Genomic DNA, 19,949 nt, shown 5'->3' with positions numbered 1-19,949 from the left:
ATCGTCTCCCATTAAACAGGTTAGTTCTTTACTCTGCTGATGGTGTGCAGAAGCTTTTCAGTTGCATGCACTGTATTTGTCTATTTTTGGTTGCTCCTGTTGCCTGGGCTATCAAAGTCTTAGAAATTTTTTGCCCAGACCAGTGTCCAGGAGAATTTTCCCTAGGTTTCCTCCTAGCATTTATATAGCTTCAGGTGTTTTATGTAAGCCTTTACTCTATTTTGAGTTGATTTTCGTACGTGGTGAGAGGCACAGGTCTCATTTCACTAATCACCACAGAAATGCAAACCAAAACCACAATGACATATCATCTTTCCCCAGTCAGAATGGACACTATGTAAAAAGACACAAAACAGCAGAGGTTGGCAAGGATGCAGAGGAAGGGGAATTCTTATAACCTGTCAGTGGGAGTGTAAACTACTACAGCCACCATGGAAAACATTATGGCGATTTCTCAACAAAACGAAAAACAGAACTACCATTCAATGCAGCAATCCCCCTAATGGGTATCTACCGAAAGGAAAAGAAATCAATATATCAAAAAAAGAAAAAGAAAATTCCTGTTGTTCTCGAATGTTGACTACAGCACTATTCACAATAGCAAAGATGCGGAATCAACTTAAGTGTCCATCAACAGATGAGTGGTTTTTTAAAAAGATGGTGTATATATGTGGGCATGTATGTGTGTGAATTTGTGCGTGTGTGTGTTTCTGTGTAACTCGATTTATCCATAATAAAAAGACGGAAATTGTGTCATCTGCAGCAACATGGATGGAACTTGAGGTCATTATCGCCTATGAAATAAGGCAGGCAGAAAAAAGACAAAGATCATGTGTCCTCACTTATATGTGGGAGCGATACCGTCTGATCGCATGGAGGTAGAGAGTGGAGAGAGAGAGAACAGACACTAGGGAGAGCGAGTCAGCCAGGGAAGGATGAAGAGAAGTCGGTTGAAGGGAGCAAACCTACAGTAAGATAGAAGCAATGAATTCAGTGTTTGAGGGCAGAGCAGGGTGACGGTCCCTCACAAAAATGTATTGTACTCGGGTGACGGACACCCTAAGTACCTCGACTTAATCACCACACACTGTACACACGTAACAAAATTCACACGTACCCGTAAATTTGTCTACAGAATACAAAAATTAAAATTAATAACAAAGAAATATTTTAATATGAGGCACTCTAAGGTAACTTAAATTCTACTTTCAAATCTTTGGTCTAGTTATGAAAATAATGCCTCTTCGCTCTAAAATGTCATAAAAAATATAATTTATAAAGGAAATGACATTCACACATGATTGTGCCAAGCAGATGTAATATTCCATTTACACTCCAGGGTATCATTTCCTTTCATCCGTTTCTGTCTCCAGATAGATAGAGGGGTGGGTATAGATGAAGACATAGCTAGACTCAGGTGGATATAGATAGAGGCTCCTTTACATCTTCTAAAGTGATCTTTAACTTTTGTACCTGTCTCAGTTTGCTGCCGGCTCTGCAAGGTTTGGTTTGGTTTGGTTTTGAACCATGCATTTTCCTTCTTTCATCCACATTGAGCAGCCAAAGTCTTCAAGATTTTATTCACTCTGACCATGCTTTCACACTGCCTGTACTAGTAATAGGTTAACGGTAAGGCTACTGTATGTTATTCCCTTTGAATTCACCCCCTTGTGACCCTCAACATTCCACTGGCTCGTAAAAAGGCGCCAGTGCATTGGGTGAGGAACAGTGGGCTAAGGCTACCCGAGCCCTTCCTGTACTACAAACTGTTCATGAGATCATATAATTGAATGTGGTTTCCTACAGTAACTTTACTGAAAAGTATCTCTCATTTCCCTTACTCATGTTAAGCATTGCCTCAGATTGATGCCCGTCACAATGGCATGTTACTACTGAAGAAGGTGTAGAGCAGTGTGAAAATATCTGGAGAGTTTACCGTGTGCTCCAAGAGGTAGTCAATCTGCAGACGTCTGTGTACCATAGATACAACACGATTTCGTAACTCGTCTCAGTGCTAATTCTTAGAGCAGCACGTTGCCAATACCTTTCCATCTGGATCACTGCCAGTTTACTCCTTCTAATTACCTGGACTCAGACAAAACATTTTCTCACTGTTTTAGGAGCCCGTGGTGTAGAATTTTGTCAAGGCCACGTGACAGCCTAAATATCACGCACACTTGGCTGTTTCATTCAGAGTCTCAAAGAAATCGAGGTGAGAGTCTGGCTTTCACAGATGTGCTCAGCAGATGAAATATTGGTGATGGATACTGAGATGTGGGTGGGAGTTTAACAGATGAATGAGGATGGGAAAGAGGGCGCATGCCATAAGCAATATAGGATCCAGGCCCGTGCACGGGTGTAGGGACAGAGACCATAGGCTCAACATCGTTACTCTAGGGAAATGCAAATCAAACCACTTGCACCACGAAAGCTGCTGGCATTTAAAAAATATTAAAATGAACACATAGAGTCCAGCTCGGCCCTTCTCTTGTAGGTGGCATGTGGACTAGAGCACATGGCTGGGTGTTGCTCCAGGGTGTCTGAGCCTGATGCTGTGCTGAGCTGTCTGGAACCTCCTCCAGAGAGCTGCTCTGGGCATCCCTCGCCAGCTCCAAATTCAAGGAGCCGATGTTGGGAGACTAGAACTGGCTGCGATGGGAATAGTTACCACCACCCCCTCCCCCAAAATGGGAGCACGCTGAGAATCGCACCCTCTCTCCCGAAGGCCTGTGTCCAGCCCATCATCACTGCCCAGGATGGACCACAGCAGGGTCGCCTCTCGTTCCTGAGCAGGAGGAGGCAGAAGAGCTGCATCCGGGGGCAGCTGTGTCTTTCTAATAGGAAGGCCTGACTGGGAGAGGAAGCATGGGCCGTGTGCCCGGGTGGAAAGGTAACCCTGCCTTGGGGCATATGAAGCATTAGTGAGCACAGGGTTCCAGCAGTATGTGCTGAGCACAGATCTCAATGTGAGGGGTTAACCCCCTCCTCCCTGTCGTCCCAGGTTGCGGGCACATTGCTCTTCACGGGGACCACGGCCTGCTGCCACCCCGAGCAATCCACCTCGGTCCAGGTGAAGGGTCAGGGTCCTTTTCTTCCTGCCACAACCTACGTTCAGGCTCTGCCTTCCTGTGGCTTGCAGGTGTTCTACCCTCCCAGACCTGGCCTCTGCAGGTAGCTTTGAACTGACCGAGGGCCCCGGATCCAGCCTGCACAAAAGATCCCACTGGCCTCGTGTGCTCTGGCGGTGGGACAGGCAGGCGGCCCCTAACGGGACCTGGGCCCTGAGTCCCTGTGCCCCAAGGGAGAAGAGAACCTGCGACGCCTTCACTTGCCTCCCTCCATGCTCCCCGATCTGTAAACTTCCCCTTCCCTTAGCAGCGCCTATGCCAAGGAGGATTCCAAAGCATGTTACGAATCCTTTACTGGTTCCCGCGTGAGCTTGGGTGGGTGTGGGGGGGGGGGCTGTAACCGAAGGAGCTCGAGATCCACGCGGAGCCTCTGAGGATGTATTGGCACTTCTCGCGCCCTGTAGAAAGCCGTTATCCAGGAGAACGCCGTCCGGGCTACATCCCGGTTTCTATGACAACTGGGGTAAGCGTTTCTTTCCTGGCGGCAGACACATTTCGCGAGGATATCCACAGCCCGGACAGCTGGAAGAGCTGTGGGAGCGTCAAGACTAGTAGGTGCCTGCTATCGATGCGACCGTGTGGGTGGCTGGGGAAGGTGAGGGGGCTTGCGGGGGAGGGGTGTGAGGGTGTGTGTGTGTGCGAATGTGTGTGGCTGTGTGTGTTGGTGTGGATGTGTGGGGGTGTGTGGACGTGTGTGTGTGTCTGAGTGTGTGTGTGTGTGTACGGGGGTTGGTGGGTGGGTGGGTGAGGGTGTGTGTGTGTGTCTCTCTCTGAGGGGGTGTGTGGGGGGGGGTCACTGAGTTGACCACTCCGGGCTGTCATCCCTGCTGTTGATGAGGAAGGCGGGCAGCTCCCGAGGAACCGGGGCTGAGGAGACTGAGTAGCATGTCATCCCTGGCTCACTGTCCTGAGGTGACACCTGTTGTGCCATAGAGCACCGTCACCCGAGTCCTTTAAATAAAGCAGAGACTCCCCAGGGATGTCTGAACTTAAGGGACAGTGGCGGGTCCCCTTCACGATGTCACTTCACTCGCCTCCTGAGTGTAAGAGCTCACTGCGCACACATTAGGAGAGGGAAATATGGAGTCGGCAAATGGGGAGCCACAAGGCACAGGGTGGGAAGGCCTCCCGTCACTCTGAGCGAGCCAGGGTTCCTGCTGTGCTCATCCTGGGTGGCTGACCCGTGAGATGAGACACCTGTTCTCTAAAAGGCGAATTTCCTGGTATCACTCTGCTAACTACGCTGAGCTGAATAGAGTGAAAATCAGTGAGGGGCCCCTTCTCGATGACAGCCGAGAGAAACACAGGCTCCTTCACCGGGGCGGGCCGCTGTGTTCCTCTTCTCTACAAAACAGCCCCCCTCTCTCCACGCCAGAGAGCGGGGCAGTAGTTCACTAATTGCATCCTCTGTTGACGCATGCAATTACTGAACAGCATTAAGGAGAAAACTGGACCGATACGAACTCTCCCCCTACTGTTCTACAAGTGCACGGCAAACCCTAGGAAAGCGTGGGGCCTGTCTTTAAAGGTGGGTTCAAAGTTCACGTGCACTTCGCCTGCGCAAAGGAGACGTGCAGGAACACGCAAGAATGCACTTCCTTTGCAGAAACCATTTTATACGCGGTGCCTTTATTGGACTAAAGGATGCTGCCAGCTCATCCTTTGGAGGAAACTCCTGTTTGGGGGAGGGTCTAAAATCACGCACCCAGCAGCCGACAGCAGCTCCACAAAGCTCTGGTCATGGTAGGGAGGGGTGCTAGGGGGAGGAAGGGACAATGCCTGCTTCTCGGTGGGAGGGGGGGCCGTGTCAGGAAAGGAGCCCCACTTTGAGGCGAGCTGCTGAGGACTGCGTTCTTTTACTTTGCCCTGAAACGTAAATAAATCCCTCACTTGAGAAAGGAATTCACGGAGGGCATCCAAAAGAATTATCCCCCAAATCGTGGCTGTTAATGACAGAGATAAAACCTCTTGGCCATCTAGTTCTTTCATCCCTCAACTAAAGAGCAATTGGAATAGAACAAAAGTTATACACCAACAATAGACAATACTGCACCACTAATTCTTTAGTGACCTGAAATTGCCTATGATGCTGCAGGTTGTAGACTCACTACTGCTCCTGTCTTCATTTTCATCTGCGTAGGCTCATTGGGCAAGCAGTGTTTGATTTCATTGTGAAGTAAAACATTAAACACATTGCCCTACTCATTCCATACTCTGAGAATTTGGGCTCACTCACGAAACTGAGTTGGGTGGAGTGAATATTCTGTTTTCATCACATGGATCCTGGCACGCAGAAGTAGATCAATGTTTGCATGTCATTATCTACCTGGATCTGTGATATAGACAGATGAAGGTATACCCAGACAGAGATAGAGGTAGACCTGTCTAGCTATCTTGCTCTGTCTCTAGCCATTGTGCTGTCCATCCATCATCTCTCTGTCTTTATCCATCTCTGTCTTTATCTCTATCCATCCATCACCATCTATCTATTCTTATCATTCTTCCTATCAAGTCTCTATCTTCTATAAAATTAGGTTTCTCTATCTCTACATCCAACTGTCTTTCTCTCTGTATATCTCTTCATCGTCTGTCTCCATCATCTGTGTCTCTCTCTCTCTCTCTATTATTCTGAATATCAGTAGACCCTCTAGCTACTATACTGTATATCTCTATCTCGATCTTTACGTCCATCCATTTGTATCTATCCCCATGAATCAATCAACCCTGTCAACCTATATCCATCTCTACTTCTATGCATCCATCTATCTCTCTGTCTATCCGTCTGTCTATCCCTCATCTATCAGCCTACCTACCGACCTCTCTCCTCTCTCTCTCTGTCTCTGTCTCCTCTCTCTCTCTCTCTCTGTCTCTGTGTGTGTGTCTCTCTCTCTCTGTCTCTCTGCCTCTCTCTCTCTCTCGAGGGAGAGAAAACAATTGTGTCTCCCTTACTACAAAATGTGGGGAGAAAGTTGCCAGCAAGACTATAGGCAAACCCTCGATAGCAGGTATTTCGGGCCAGTGCATGTGGTGAGAGAACATGTAATATTTTGATTTCACACACTTCCCTTCAGACGGTCTCTCTTAGGGAGGCATGGCTTCGGCCATCCAAAACGTAACTGTAATGGATATCTTGGTTGTCTGTAGAAGGCAGCCCCTTAAAGTGTTTCACACCTGTAAATATGTCGCCAAATGCCAATACTGAAGAATCTTCAAATGTCTGTACAAATTTTAAGCCTTTTAAATATCTTACAGACATATACACATGTGTCAACAGAACAACAGTTCCGGAGTGTGTGGGCTCATACACCTGCAGTAAGCATTTCTGGGTGATTGGACTGCTGATGCTTACTATATTTCCTATGTAGAAATTTTAGACATCCCTCTAGATGTTTCCCTGTCTTTGTTTAAAATATGGAACTAAATGGAGAAGAAAACGGCATTGGTACTGGAAGCAGAAACGTTTACAAGAATGTGTAGAGGCAGCGAGCATGGATTCTATGCATCACTGCCAGGCACCTTGAGTGCCCAATCATACCTGTTTTGTGACATGGGTTGGCGGGTCTAATTAAGGGGAGACTGAAGTGCCTTGGTCATTGGTGATTCCTTCTGACTTTTGTTCTGGGTCCTCGGGTGACACCTGTGCTTGACAGCCTGGTACTCTGAGTTCTCTGAAGCAGGGAGGCATTAAACCTGTATCATCATATACCCTCATCTAAGAAAGGTTTTGGGCAGCTTTTCCCTAAAGCTGGTATATCTCATCATCATTATACATCTCATATTACATCCACCTATGTGCATGAATAGACACACATACCTGCATTTATTGAGAAAATAATTTTTGGCCTGTGAAACCTGTCATTTGAAGTCCATAGTGTGTAAATGAGCTGCGATACTCAGTGTTGCACAGTACCAAGTTTTGTACAATGGCTGTGGAGAACAACACACTAGCAGCAGAGTATTTCGCTTTGGAAGGTGGGGAGTGAAGGATTCACACAAGGGTTGCATCTCAGTGCACGTTTCTGTAATATGGGACATTTCATTAGATAAAGTTTGAAACCATCAGGGAAACCTCCCTGTAAAGGCATTCACACAAAGGAGGTAGGAACATGGGCATTCACAAGACCATGTGTCCAGTTACGCTCTTCAGTTAGGAGCTCTAGTTGAAGATAATGTGTGCACGTGTCCGTGCACCTGGGCGCGTTGGCAATGCCTTGGAAGCAGGCACATTCTCGTGTAGAGTGAGCTTCTGTGAGTGGTGTCCCTTTCATCATATGTCTGTCTACACGTTTTGTATTCTATGCAAACCCGTTTTCATGTTGAGAATCAAACACAGTAACAAGGCAAGACTCACCTGTCACATTTCCTTATTTTATCAATCTCATTGAGCACATTTCATTTTACACACACACACACAGACACACACACACACACACAGGAGAGAGAGAGAGAGAGAGAGAGACAGAGACAGAGAGAGAGAGAGAGAGAGAGAGAGAGAGAGAGCGCGAGAGAGCGCAGTAGTTCCCACGGTTCTGAAACGGAAAAAGACCAGCATACACTAAGTGGCGTAACAGGGAAATATTTTGAGATGCAAAAGAAGAAATATGACGTCTACATGATGCCTGAGATGAAGGCATCAGTTCCGTTTCAAAAGGGCATGCATTCGAGAGTTGGGGAGGGGAACTGGATAAATCACTTGATTGGCTTCATTTCCTATCTGTGTTTGGGTTTCCAGATTGACACTAGGAGTGCATAGGTCCCGAGCATCTACACGTGGTGCCACTGGGATGCCCGAAGAATAGCGCTCTTCGGTGGCATGGAGCGGAGCTGAAGGGTCTCCACACCAGCGCTTGCCGTGTGAGTAGCAAGAGATTCAGCTCACAGAACCAAACCTGCTGCGATCCATGTGACACTGGGTAAGATTTCCCCACTTACTAAACGTTCACTTGCATTCATTTCATGCTGTCATTTCGGAGTGGAATTTTCCTTGCCCGTCGTCGTACAGACCCTTGTTGTCAGGATAAGAGTCACAGATTTGGTGTTGGGGGGCAAAAGTTTAAAGCCACGGTAGAGAGGTGCAGGTGGCAGCCAGTGACCGGTGCCTGCAGCGATCCTCGTGACCGATGGTAGCCAGCAATCACCGGGATGACCTCCACGCAGCTCTGGGTTCTAAGTTCGTGCCCTTGCACGTGACACGGTGCGGACACCCAGCCTCTGCATGTGGGAGAGCTCCTCGGGCTTCCTGGGGTGCACAGCTCCATACTGGTCACCCTGGAAATAAAAACATGAAGCGTCTCCTTAGGTTCCCTCCCGAGGAGCCCAAAGGCACAGAATACTCAATAAGAAACATGGGGCCCCTGTCGGGACACCCACCTCCCCATGCAGGTGCTCCTCAACATGGAATTGCTAAAATTAGGACGAAGCCTTGGGATTGGTGTGTCAGAAAGCTCCTGTGCACCTTCTGGATGTCCCCACGTACCTGCCATCTGTCTATCCCTCTGTCTGAGACTCACTTGTCACATTTCCTTGTCTTATCGACCTCACTGAGCGGGTGCTTCGCATTTCACAAAAGGATGTTTTTCTGATACCTTTCTGCTCTCCCTTTTCCACATTGCAGTTTACTCCAGTATGGCCCACTGGAAACACGAGTTCGAGTGACTCAGGGAGATTCAGGAGGAGGAACACAGCCCACCCACCCTACACACCCTTTGCAGTCCGAAGGCAAAGGATGCTTTGCAGGGCAGCTTGGTTTAGGAGAGACCTGCGGTAGAAGAGGGCGTGGCGGGCACACCCCTCGGCCTCCCTTAGCTACCTGTGCACACACGACTCAGCTCATCATGGACTCCGAGTACGTCCTATGCTCTTGGAAAGGCCGCCTATGGCCAGCAAAGGTTTTGTGTACACGTGCGACTTCACCAAAAACGATGCGTCAAGTGGCACCTTCCCTAGAAGTTCAAATCCTTGCAGTAGATGAAAAGATCAAGGTGAGCAGCACAGACGTGAGGACCCCAACTAAGTCTGAAATGGAAGACATTGCCGCCTCTGCAGCGGCACAGAGGATGGTCGGTGCCCCACCCGGAGAGAAGTTGGGGTACAGAGGAACCCTTCAGGTGGCCCTGGAGATGCTGAACGAGAGAACAAATCTGCGTGGAGGAAGAAAACCACATGAACAAGAGAGCACCACGCCCTCTCAGCCTTCTCAAAAGGTGCCGGAAAAGCCCGCCAGTTCCCTCCCTCGTGAAGACGACTGGAGACGCACACTCGACTTCAGGAAGAGCCTTGAGAAGAGGGAAAACCCAAGATCACCGACGGTCCCTTCAGAGAGTAAGCGCACCCTGCGGGATGACAGGTCACAGGAGCCCACAGCCATTGCCCCTATTCCAGGCACCATGCGCGGTGGCAGGTCCCGGGTACGCAGGGCCATTGCCCCCACTCCAGGCACCCTGTGCAGGGACAGGTCACGGGCACGCAGGGCCCCTGCCCCTACTCCACGCACCATGCACAGTGGCAGGTCACGGGCACGGAAGGACATTGCCCCTACTCCAGGCACCCCACGAGGTTACAGGTCATGGGGGAGCAGGGCCTTTGCTACTGGAGACGCCCTGCGCGGGGCCAGGTCACCGGCGTGGACCGCCATTGGCCCTACCCCTGGCACCCTGAGCCGTTACAGGTCACTGGCGCGCAGGGCCATCGCCCCTACTCCAGGCGCCCTTCGAGGTTCCAGGTCACGGGCGGCGCACCAGCCACGCCCCTACTCCTGGCACCCCGCGCGGTTACAGGTCACTGGTGCGCAGGAACGTTGCCCCCACTCCAGGTGCCCTGCGAGGTAACAGGTCACGGGCGCGCACCAACATTGCCCCTACTCCGGGCGCCCTTCGAGGTTGCAGGTCACCGGCGCGGACCAGCCACGCCCCTACTCCAGGTGCTTTATTGGGTGACAGGTCAGGAGCACGGAGGGCCATTGCCCCTACTCCATGCACTCTGTGCGGGGTCGAGTCACGGGTGGGCACGGGCATTGCCCCTACTCCAGGTGTCCTGCGAGGTAACAGGTCACGGGCGCTCACCAACATTGCCCCTACTCCAGGCGCCCTTCGAGGTTACGGGTCGCGGGTGCGCACCGGCCACGCCCCTACTCCAGGCACCCTGCAAAGTTACAGGTCCCCAGCGTGCACCGCCATTGCCCCTACTCCAGGCACCCCGCATGGTGCAAGGTCACCGGCGCGCACCAGCCTTGCCCCTGCTCCAGGTGCCTTATTGTGTGACAGGTCAGGAGCACGGAGGCCCATTGCCCCTACTCCATGCACGCTGTGCGGGGTCGAGTCACGGGTGGGCACGGGCATTGCCCCTACTCCTGGCGCCCTGCACGGTTACAGGTCGCTGGTGCACAGGAACGTTGCCCCCTATCCAGTCGCCCTGCGAGGTTACAGGTCACGGGCGTGCACCGGCCACGCCCCTACTCCTGGCACCCTGCACTGTGAAAGGTCACGGGCGCGCACCAGCCTTGCCCCTACTCCAGGTGTCTTATTCAGTAACAGGTCAGGAGCATGCAGGGCCATTGCCCCTACTCCATGCACGCTGTGCGGCGTCGAGTCACGGGTGGGCACGGGCATTGCCCCTACTCCAGATGCCCTGTGCGGGCACAGGTCACTGCGGCACAGGGCCATTGCTCCTACCCCAAGTGCCCTGCACGGTTCCAGATCAGGAAAACGCACGGCCGTTGGTCCTACTCCAGTCGCCCTGCCCAGTGACAGGTCAGGGACGAGCAGGGCCATTGCCCCTACTCCAGGCGCCTTGTGCAGCGGAAGGTCACGGGCACGCAGGGGACTTGCCCCTACTCCATGCACACGGTGCAGGGACAGGTCACGGGTGGGTGTCGGCATTGCCCCTACTCCAGGTGCCCTGCGCGGTGACAGGTCGTGGGCACGTGCTGCCACTGCTGTTACTCCAGGGGCCCTGTGCGGTGGCAGGTCATGGAAACGCAGGGCCATTGCTCCCAATCCAGGGGCCCTGTGCAGTGACAGGTCACAGACTCATATGGCCATTGCTCCTACTCCAGGTGCCTTGCACAGTGACAGCTCACCAGGGTGCACGGCCATTACTCCTTCTCCAGGCGTCCTGCATGGTGACAGGTCACCACCTCACACAGCCATTGCTCCTTCTCCAGGCACCCTGCATGGTGACAGGTCACCAGCACGCACGCCCACTGCTCTGACTCCAGGCGCCCTGTGCGGTGACAGCTCAGGAGAACTCACAGCGACTGCTCCTACTCCAGGCGCCCTGTGCGGTGACAGCTCAGGAGAACTCACAGCGACTGCTCCTACTCCAGGCGCCCTGTGCGGTGACAGCTCAGGAGAACTCACAGCGACTGCTCCTACTCCAGGCGCCCTGTGCGGTGACAGCTCAGGAGAACTCACAGCGACTGCTCCTACTCCAGGCGCCCTGCATGGCGACGGCTCTCAGGCCCACACGGCCATTGCTCCTACTCCAGGCACTAAGTGCAGTGACAGCTCAACGACGTGCACGGCCACTACTCCTTCTCCAGGTGCCCTGCACGGTGACAGGTCACCAACGCACGTGGCCATTGCTTCTAATCCAGGCGCCCTGCACAGTGATGGCTCTCAGGCGCGCACGGCCATTGCGCCTACTCTGGGCGCCCCGGGCAGTGACAGCTCAACTGCAGGAACGGCCATTTCCCCTCCTCCAGGGGCCTTGAGAGGCGGCATGTCTGACAGGTCAGAGAAACGCAAGGATGTTGCTCCTCCTCCTGGCACCCTGCGCGTTGACAAGTCACCAGCACGCAGGGCCATTGCTCCTACTCCAGGCGCCCTGGGCGGTGACAGTTCACCAGCGCCCACGGGCATTGCTCCTACTCCAGGCGCCCTGGGCGGTGACAGGTCACTAGTGCACATGGCCGTTGCTTCTACTCAAGGCGCCCTGCAGGGTGGCAGCTCTCAGACGCACACAAACATTGCTCCTACTCCAGGCGCTAGGCACAGTGACAGCTCGACACCGCGCATGGCCGTTGCCCCTTCTCCAGGGGCCCTGCGTGGCGACAGGTCACGAAAACACAAGGCCATCACTCCTACTCCAGGCACCCCTCGCGTTGACAGTTCAGCAGCACGCAAGGCCATTGCTCCTACTCTAGGGGCCCTGGGCAGTGACGGCTCACCGGCGCGCATGGCCATTGCCTCTACTCCAGGTACCCTGCGAGGTGACAGGACTGACAGGTCACGGAAACACAAGGCCATTGCTCTTACTCCAGGCACCCTGGGCAGTGACAGCTCACCAGCGCCCACGGGCATTGCTCCTTCTCCAGGTGCCCTGCATGATGACAGGTCACCAGGGCACGTGGCTATTGCTTCTACTCCAGGAGCCCTGCAGAGCGACGGCTTTCAGGTGTGCACAACCATTGCTCCTACTCCAGGCGCTATGCACGGTGACAGCTCAACGGCGTGCACGGCCACTGCCCCTACTCCAGATGCCCTGCCCAGTGACAGGTCCGACAGGTCAGGGAAACGCAAGGCCACTGCTCCTACTCCAGGCCCCCTGCGCACTGACAGCTCACCAGTGCCCACGGGCATTGCTCCTTCTCCAGGCACCCTGCATGGTGACAGGTCACCAGCACACAAGGCCATTGCTTCTACTCCAGGCGCCCTGCACAGTGACAACACTGACAGGTCACGGAAACGCAAGGCCATTGCTCTTACTCCTGGCACCCTGCGCGTTGACGGGTCTCCAGCCTGCAGGGCCATTGCTCCTACCCCAGGCGCCCTGGGCAGTGACAGCTCACCAGCGCACATGAACATTGCTCGTGCTCCAGGCGCCCTGCATGGTGACAGCTCACCAGCACACACGGCCATTGCTTCTACTCCAGGAGCCCCGCACAGTGACGGCTCTCAGGCACACACGGCCGTTGCTCCTACTCCAGGAACTATGCGCAGTGACAGCGCAATGGTGCACATGGCCATTGACCCAACTCGAGGGACCCTGCGAGGTGACAGGTCTGACAGGTCACAGAAACCCAAGGCCGTTGCTCCTACTCCTGGCACCTTACGCGGTGACAGGACTGACAGGTCGCGGAAACGCAAGTCCATTGCTCTTACTCCGGGCACCCTGCGCGTTGACAGGTCTCCAGCACGCAGGGACATTGCTCCCACTCCAGGCACCCTGGGCAGTGACAGGTCACCAGCGCACACGAACACTACTCCTACTCCAGGCCCCCTGGGCGGTGACAGGTCACTAGCGCACATGGCCATTGCTTCTACTCCAGGAGCCCTGCAGGGTGATGGCTCTCAGGTGCACACGGCCATTGCTCCTACTCCAGGTGCTATTCGCAGTGACAGCTCAACAATGTGCATGGCCATTGCCCCTACTCCGGGGGCCCTGCACGGAGACAGGTCACGGAAACACAAGGCCATTGCTCCCACTCCAGGCGCCCCACGTACTGACAGGTCACAGATACATACGGCCATTGCTCCTACTCCAGGCGCCCAGCGCGTTGACAGGTCAACAGCATGCAAGGCCATTGCTCCTATTCCAGGTGCCCTGGGAGGTGATGGCTCACCAGCGCGCACAGCCATGGCCCCTACTCCACATGCCCTGCGAGGTGACAGGTCACGGAAACGCAAGGCCATTGCTCCTACTCCTGGCACCCTGTGTGGTGACAGCTCACCAGCTGGCAGGGCCATTGCTCCTACTCCGGGCACCCTGGGCGGTGATGGCTCACCAGCGCACACGGCCATTGCTCCCACTCCAGGCGATATGCGTGGCCACAGCTCACCATCGTGCATGGCCATAGGCCCTATATCAGGGACCCTGCGCGGTGACAGGTCACAGAAACGCAAGGCCTTTGCTCCTACTCCAGGTGCCCTGCACAGTGACAGGCCACAGACACATATGGCCATTGCTCCTATTCCAGGAGTCCTGTGCAGTGACAGCTCACCAGCGCACATGGCCATTGATCCTACTCCAGGTGCTATGGACAGTGACAGCTCAACAGCACGCACGGCCATTGTCCCTACTCCAGGGGCCCTGCGAGGTGACAGGTCACGGAAACGAAAGGCCATTGCTCCTACTCCAGGCACCCCGCAGGGTGACAGGTCAGAAATGCATATGGCCATTTCTCCTACTGCAGGCACCCAGCATAGTGACAGGTCACCAGCGCACAGAGCCTTTGCTCCTACTCCAGGTGCCCTGCACTGTGACAGCTCAGGAGAAGGCATGGCCATTGGTCCTACACGGTGCACTGCAGGCACCCTGCACGGGGAGGGCTCTCAGGCACACAAGGACATTGCTCCTACTCCAGGCGCCCTGCGTGGTGAAAGGTCACAGACACGCATGGCCATTGCTCCTACTCCAGGTGGAATGCAAGCACAGGCGTTGCAAAGCTGCCGTGCCGGCCAGGATTCCCTGACACATTCGTGGCGTGGTTGTGAGATAAAAGGCAAGAAAAGAGCCAAGGCCTCAACTCTTACGTCGCTGCCTCCCACAGTAAAGGGGAAGGGTGCATCTCGGCCCCCAGGCCTCACCAGCCCTGTGCCCCCCGCTCTGAAGGAAGACACACTGGACAGCCGCCCGAAGAAGAAGACCCTGGCTGCTTCCCCTGAATGCTCTCCCTTCTCAGGGGACATTCAGGACCCTGGAGAGGGTGCCTGGAAGCCAGGCTGGGCAGGTCTGGCCCCATCCTCTGGGTCCCCTCAGCACAGGCTGCCTTCTTCACCGCGGATTGCCGAGAGAAAAAGGAAGCTTCCGGGTCCAGATTTTCAGAGGAGACCTCGAAGACCTCAGCCCCCTGGTGACGCTAAGGCTGCCAATCCCGTGACCGCCATTCAGAGGGCGGGCAGAAAACAGGATGGGCGGCCCGCCGGCCTTGCTCTTCGACGGGAGCCACGTCCCATTGAAAGGGGAACACTGGTCTGGTTCAAATTTCAAGACCATCCATTTTGGCCAGCAGTGGTCAAGAGTGTCAGCAACACAGACAAGACCGCGAGGGTGCTCTTGCTGGACGACAACCTGCACCATGGAAATCGTGGCATTCAAGTTCCTCTTCAAAGGCTGAAGCACCTGGATTGTAAGGAGCAAGAGAAACTGCTGAAGAGGGCCCAGAAGGCATACAAGCAAAGCGTGGACTGGTGCTTCTCACTGATTTCCCACTACAGAGAAGGGCTGGTCCGGGGTTCTTTCCGGGGCTCCTTCCTGGACTATTACGCTGCAGATGTCAGCTACCCCGTCAGGAGAGCCGTACAAGAGGGAGACCTGCAGATCGACTTCCCAAAGGTCAATTATGCCGACCTGGAAGACTGGGAGGAGGAGACCTCCCTGGGCGGGAAGAGGCCTTGCAAGAAAATCCTCCCGGACCGGATGAGGGCCGCTCGGGACCGAGACAACCGGAAGCTGGTGGACTTCATCGTGAGGGAAAAGGGGGCCGACCCCCACCTCCTGGACATCTTGCAAGGCAGGAAGCAGTCCAGGTGGCTGACCATGTTTCTGACCCCACACAGGGACTTGCTCTGCTTTGAAACATACCTGGAAGATGACGACCAGTTGGAAGTCGTGACCAAGCATTTACAAGAAATCTACAACAAGCAAATGGACAAGACCATGCTGACTCGGATAAGGGACGACAAAGTCAATTTTGTTCTGGAAGTTCTTCTGCCGGAGGCCATCATTTGTGCCATCGCCGCAACTGATGGGCTGGATTACAAGGCAGCAGAGGAGAAGTACCTTCGAGGGCCACCTGTGCATTACCGTGAGAAAGAGCTGTTTGACAGAAATGTCTTAAAGAAGAGGAGAAGGAAACCAGCAACAACCCGTGAAGCTAATTAGCTCCCCTCCTGCACCCAGACCTTAGCAGGGAGCCACCTCCTTTCCAGAATCTATCAGAAAGTCCCTGTGTGTAAAATGAACCATCCCTTCCCCGACGAGCGTTAAGTAAGTTCTGGATATTCGAGACTTTGGGAACATGCAGAACTCATTTGGGGCCCACCCCTAGCGTTTGGTGGTGGCACATTCATCACCATGGCTTCCTCGCAAACTCGTGAAGAGCTCTTTTGTGAAACAATTGCAAACGCTGGCATTTCCCTCAACATCTTTGGAAGCGTAGTTGTCCCAGTAGGTTTGAAGGACAAGACCATTGGTTTTCATAACATTTCCTTTGACTGGACTTGCTACTTTCATTTAGGTCCTATGTTCTTTCACACAAAAAGCCGCCCTGGCTTTAGCAACCGCCTAACCCTCGCTAACTGGGGAGCAATCCCCTTGTTCCTGGAGACTCCGCAAAGACCTCGTCTAGGCGAGCTACCGTAAAAGATGTTGCCTTCAAGCCCGTAATTCCAGCACACCGAGAGGCCGAAGCAGGAGCATCACTTGAGCCCAGGAGGTGGGGGCCAATCTGGGCAACATAGCGAGTCTCTGTCTCTACAATAATAAACATTTAAAACCTACCTGGGCTTGGTGGTGCGTGCCTATAGTCCCAGCTACTCGGGAGGCTGAGGTGGGAGGACTGCTTGAGCCCAGGAGGTTGAGGCTGCAGTGAACTATGACGACACCCTTGCACTCCAGCCTGGGCCACAGAGGAGACCCAGTCTCTAAGGAAAAAAAAGGAAGAAGAAGAAAAAAATTATATATATAGGCTTGTCTTACCTAACATCCATCCCGCTAACTTTCACTGCTATGACAAGCGTAAAGCATGAATAGGAAAGATCGCAGCACGGGAGACAAATACGGCTTCTGTTTGGGTGGGAAGTACCTCATATTCAGATAACCTGCAGAAGCTGGCCAGTGCGCCCTGGCATGACCTGGGATGGCATAGGTGGGAATGGATTTTGGGCATGTGGATCCAGCAAGACAGCAGACAGAACACAGTTCAGCAGAGGGGAGAGTGTATTTACATGGGAGCACAGAGCTATAACGTGGGGTTCCCTGTCCTGGGGCTGGCCTCAGATCCTGTTGGGCTGGCAGCTTCACGTTTGGAGAACAACAGCCTACAGTAAATGACACGGAGTTACGGGAACTGCCTTGGCAGAATATTGACCAATTGGTGAGGCGGCTGGGGGGAGAGCAGTATTAGCTATGATTCATTATGTGACACCGGAGGCCCCACCTGTGAACGTTGTTCCCTTCGAGGGCTGAGAAGACACTACTAAAATGACGAATTTGTTCGTGGGGTGGCCCCGGCATCTTGGAGAAGCTCTGCTTTGACTCTCCTCTCAAAACAGAGGTTGGACGCAAGCGATGCCACCATGTATCTGGCAGTCAGTCAGTGAGAGGATTCTCAAATGGCAGGCTCCAGACGGGGACACAAAAGTATCAGGGCTAGGCTAAGGTGGGTGCCATTGCAGTACGGGGCAGCACAATCAGGATGGCAATGGGTGGGGTCAGGCTCATTTGACCAACGGGGACCTGTGACAATATTATACATTGCAGTATCCCAGGGTCTGGATCTAGGGACAGCTGACTGGACTATTGCTTGATTTTTATTAAAAGACAAAAATGAGCTGGCAAGCAGAAGGCTGACTGTTAGCTGCTGCAGTGGAAAGGTCTAATATCCAGAGGTTATTGTTCTGGATATTAGACCTTTGTCTCCCAGGGTGGAGGTCCCCACTGATCTGGATTCCAGGGTCACCTGAGTCCTCCCTCCTCTTCCTCCTCGTGATCCTGGCAGGGCTGGGTCCCACCCTTATGGTGATCTGAGTCCCCATCACTGTGATTCTTGAGGCCAAAAGAAGCAGCCTCCGTCCCAGACGGGGGTGCGGTGGGTCTCCCGTCCTGGGGTGCTGGGTCCCCTGAGGCCTCCCTCATCTCCCAGCAGGGCCCTCCCTCTGCTCCTCTGAGGCCCTGTTCAAGCCCCTTCCTTCCCCAAGCCCCTTCCCTCCATCAGCCCCGGATGTGGACGTCAAGATCCGAGTGCCTGACCGCCATTCCTGGGGCTTCCGTGGGTTGACTGCAGGGATTCTGCCAAGATATGGTTGGGGTGGGGGGTGGGGGTGGGGGTGGGGGTGGAGATGGGAGTGTGAGTGGGGTAGTGGTGGAGAGGAGGATATAGGTCAGGGTGGGGGACCCTCAGATCCCTCTCAAGGTTCTGACCTTGATGCTGGGCAGATAGATGCCTGGACCTTGCTTGATGCCTGGGCCCTACCCTCTCCTGACCAGCCCTGACCTGGTCCCGTAAGCTCTGACTCCAGAGTCCCCTGCCAGTTAAGTGGTAGTGGGGCCAGGGGTGGCCAGAGTGCCCTGCAGGTTAAGCTGAGACGTGTGCCCCGGCTGGGTGGCCCAGGGCTGGCAGCAGGGGTGGTGCTGGATCACTTGGGGACCGTCAACCCGGGGTGGGGGCCCTCCTCAGGCCTCCCTCAGCTTCTCGCCTTGCCTCCTCCCAGGGCCTCAGGCCACTCCCCTCAGCAGACCTCCAGCCGCCCCTCAGAACCGTTAGATGAACCTGGCTTCTCTCAGATCTCTGAGGTGCAAGTCAGGGGTGTCGCCTCCAGCCACCCAGGGCTTCCGTGGGTTGAGAGCAGGGGTAAACCGTATTCTGCCAGAATGGGAGTGGGGATGGGAGTGGGGTGGATGAGAGAGATGAGGGTGGGGATGGGGGGAAGACGGTGGGGTGGCAGAAGGGTTGGGGATGGGGCTGGAGATGGAGAGTGGTGGTCAGGTGACGGAGTGGGGGTGGGGCGGGGGTGGAGGGGTGGTTGGGGAGATGGGGGTTGGGTGGGGAATGGGAATGGGAATGGGAATGGAGGGAGTGGGATTGGAGTGCAGCCCTGGGGGCCCACAGCCCTCTCTCTGGGTCCTGACCTGGATGCCTGGCAGAGCTGGGGCCCTGCCCTCGCCTAACCAGTCCCGCCCTGGTCACAACAACCTCTGACTCCAGAGCTTGGGGAGGAAAACCTGGTGTTTCTCAAGGCTGAAGCAGCAGGGGGCTGGGCACTGCCCGCCTGAGACGTCTTCCCACAGGTGTTCCAGGGCTGGCAGCAAGGGCGGCGCTGGGATATTTCGGGCTGTCTATCTGGGGTGGGGGATCCTCAGTCTTCCCTCAGCCTCTCACCTTGCCTCCTCACAGAGCCTGGGCCCGCCTCTCTCCTCCAAACTCAGGCCGCCGCTAAGAATGGAAACCTCACATGTCTCTGTCCCCCAGTGCGCAAGTCAGTGGCGTCACATCTGGGCACCCGGGGCTTCCCTGGGTGGATGGCAGGGGCGGAACCGGATCCTGCCTGGGTGGGGCTGGGGGTGGGGGTTCTGGTGGGAATGGTGTGGGTGGAAGGGCGGGGCGGATGGGGATCAGGGTTGAGGGTTGAGGGATGGGGTGGGGGGTGGGAGATGGGGTGGGAATGGCAGTTAAGCGGGGGTTGGGTCGCCGAGAGAATGGGCGTTGGAGTGGGGTCTTGGGGGGCCCTCAGCCCTCCCTGAGAATCCTGAGCATGGGGCCTGGCAGAGCCTGGACGCTGTCCTCTCCCAAGCAGCCCTTCCCTGGTCACACAAGCTCTGACTCCAGAGTCCCCAGCGGCTTCAGCAGCAGGGGGCTGGGGGTGGCCCAGCCTGAGAAGTCTGCCCCTAGGTGGTCCAGGGCTGCCAGAAGGGGTGGCGCTGGATCATCTGGGGCCCTCTATCTGGGATGGCGGTGTCCTGAGTCCTCCCTCAGCGTCTCGCCTTGCCTCCTTGCAGAGCCTGGGCCCGCTTTCCTCTGCTGATCTCAGGCCGCCCTTCAGGCTCCTCTGTAACCCCCAATGCGCACAAGTCAGTGGCGTCACATCCGGGCACCAGGGCTTCCCTGGGTTGACAGTAGGAGCGGAACCGGGTGCTGCCTGGATTGGGGTAGGGGTGGGTGTG

At 54.7% G+C, this 19,949-nt stretch overlaps 2 protein-coding genes and 1 long non-coding RNA gene across 6 annotated transcripts; 2 read left to right on the top strand and 1 right to left on the bottom strand.

Annotated features, from left to right (window-relative positions):
- Window positions 1-3,567: 3,567 nt before the first annotated feature.
- Window positions 3,568-16,565, top strand: LOC118150532 (uncharacterized). 4 transcript variants are annotated; one of them, XM_035288662.3, is made up of 4 exons: window positions 3,568-3,679; window positions 7,861-8,041; window positions 8,743-9,449; window positions 11,290-16,565. In XM_035288662.3, exons 3-4 carry the CDS (start codon window positions 8,963-8,965, stop codon window positions 15,948-15,950), a joined length of 5,148 nt encoding a protein of 1,715 aa, XP_035144553.2. In that variant the 5' UTR covers window positions 3,568-3,679; window positions 7,861-8,041; window positions 8,743-8,962; the 3' UTR covers window positions 15,951-16,565. The 4 variants fall into 4 exon arrangements, with proteins under 4 accessions (XP_035144553.2, XP_035144552.2, XP_078219376.1 ...); XM_035288661.3 differs by having other exon boundaries at window positions 11,182-16,565; XM_078363250.1 differs by having other exon boundaries at window positions 3,568-3,723.
- On the bottom strand, window positions 7,485-19,248 carry LOC144581086 (uncharacterized). Its single transcript, XR_013531617.1, has 3 exons — window positions 19,168-19,248; window positions 16,569-16,711; window positions 7,485-8,396 (listed from the first exon to the last, which is right to left on the bottom strand). It is a non-coding gene; the product is annotated as an uncharacterized LOC144581086 (long non-coding RNA).
- On the top strand, window positions 9,515-11,171 carry LOC144581227 (uncharacterized; the record flags this gene model as incomplete). The annotated part of the gene is made up of 2 exons (XM_078364212.1): window positions 9,515-9,683; window positions 9,796-11,171. Coding segments are annotated over exons 1-2 (1,545 nt in total), but the record flags the coding sequence as incomplete, so codon positions are not given.
- Window positions 19,249-19,949: the final 701 nt, after the last annotated feature.

This window comes from Callithrix jacchus, chromosome X, assembly GCF_049354715.1.
Source record: "Callithrix jacchus isolate 240 chromosome X, calJac240_pri, whole genome shotgun sequence".
Lineage (NCBI taxonomy): Eukaryota > Metazoa > Chordata > Mammalia > Primates > Cebidae > Callithrix > Callithrix jacchus.
This window is presented reverse-complemented; position numbering and strand designations above follow the sequence as displayed.

Excerpts from the sequence above, each read along its gene's own strand:
- LOC118150532 (XM_035288661.3), top strand. The coding sequence starts at position 8,963 with ATGGACTCCGAGTACGTCCTATGCTCTTGGAAAGGCCGCCTATGGCCA. Across the intron at positions 9,450-11,181 it reads ACCGACGGTCCCTTCAGAGA|GTGCCTTGCACAGTGACAGC; the intron begins GTAAGCGCACCC and ends CTCCTACTCCAG.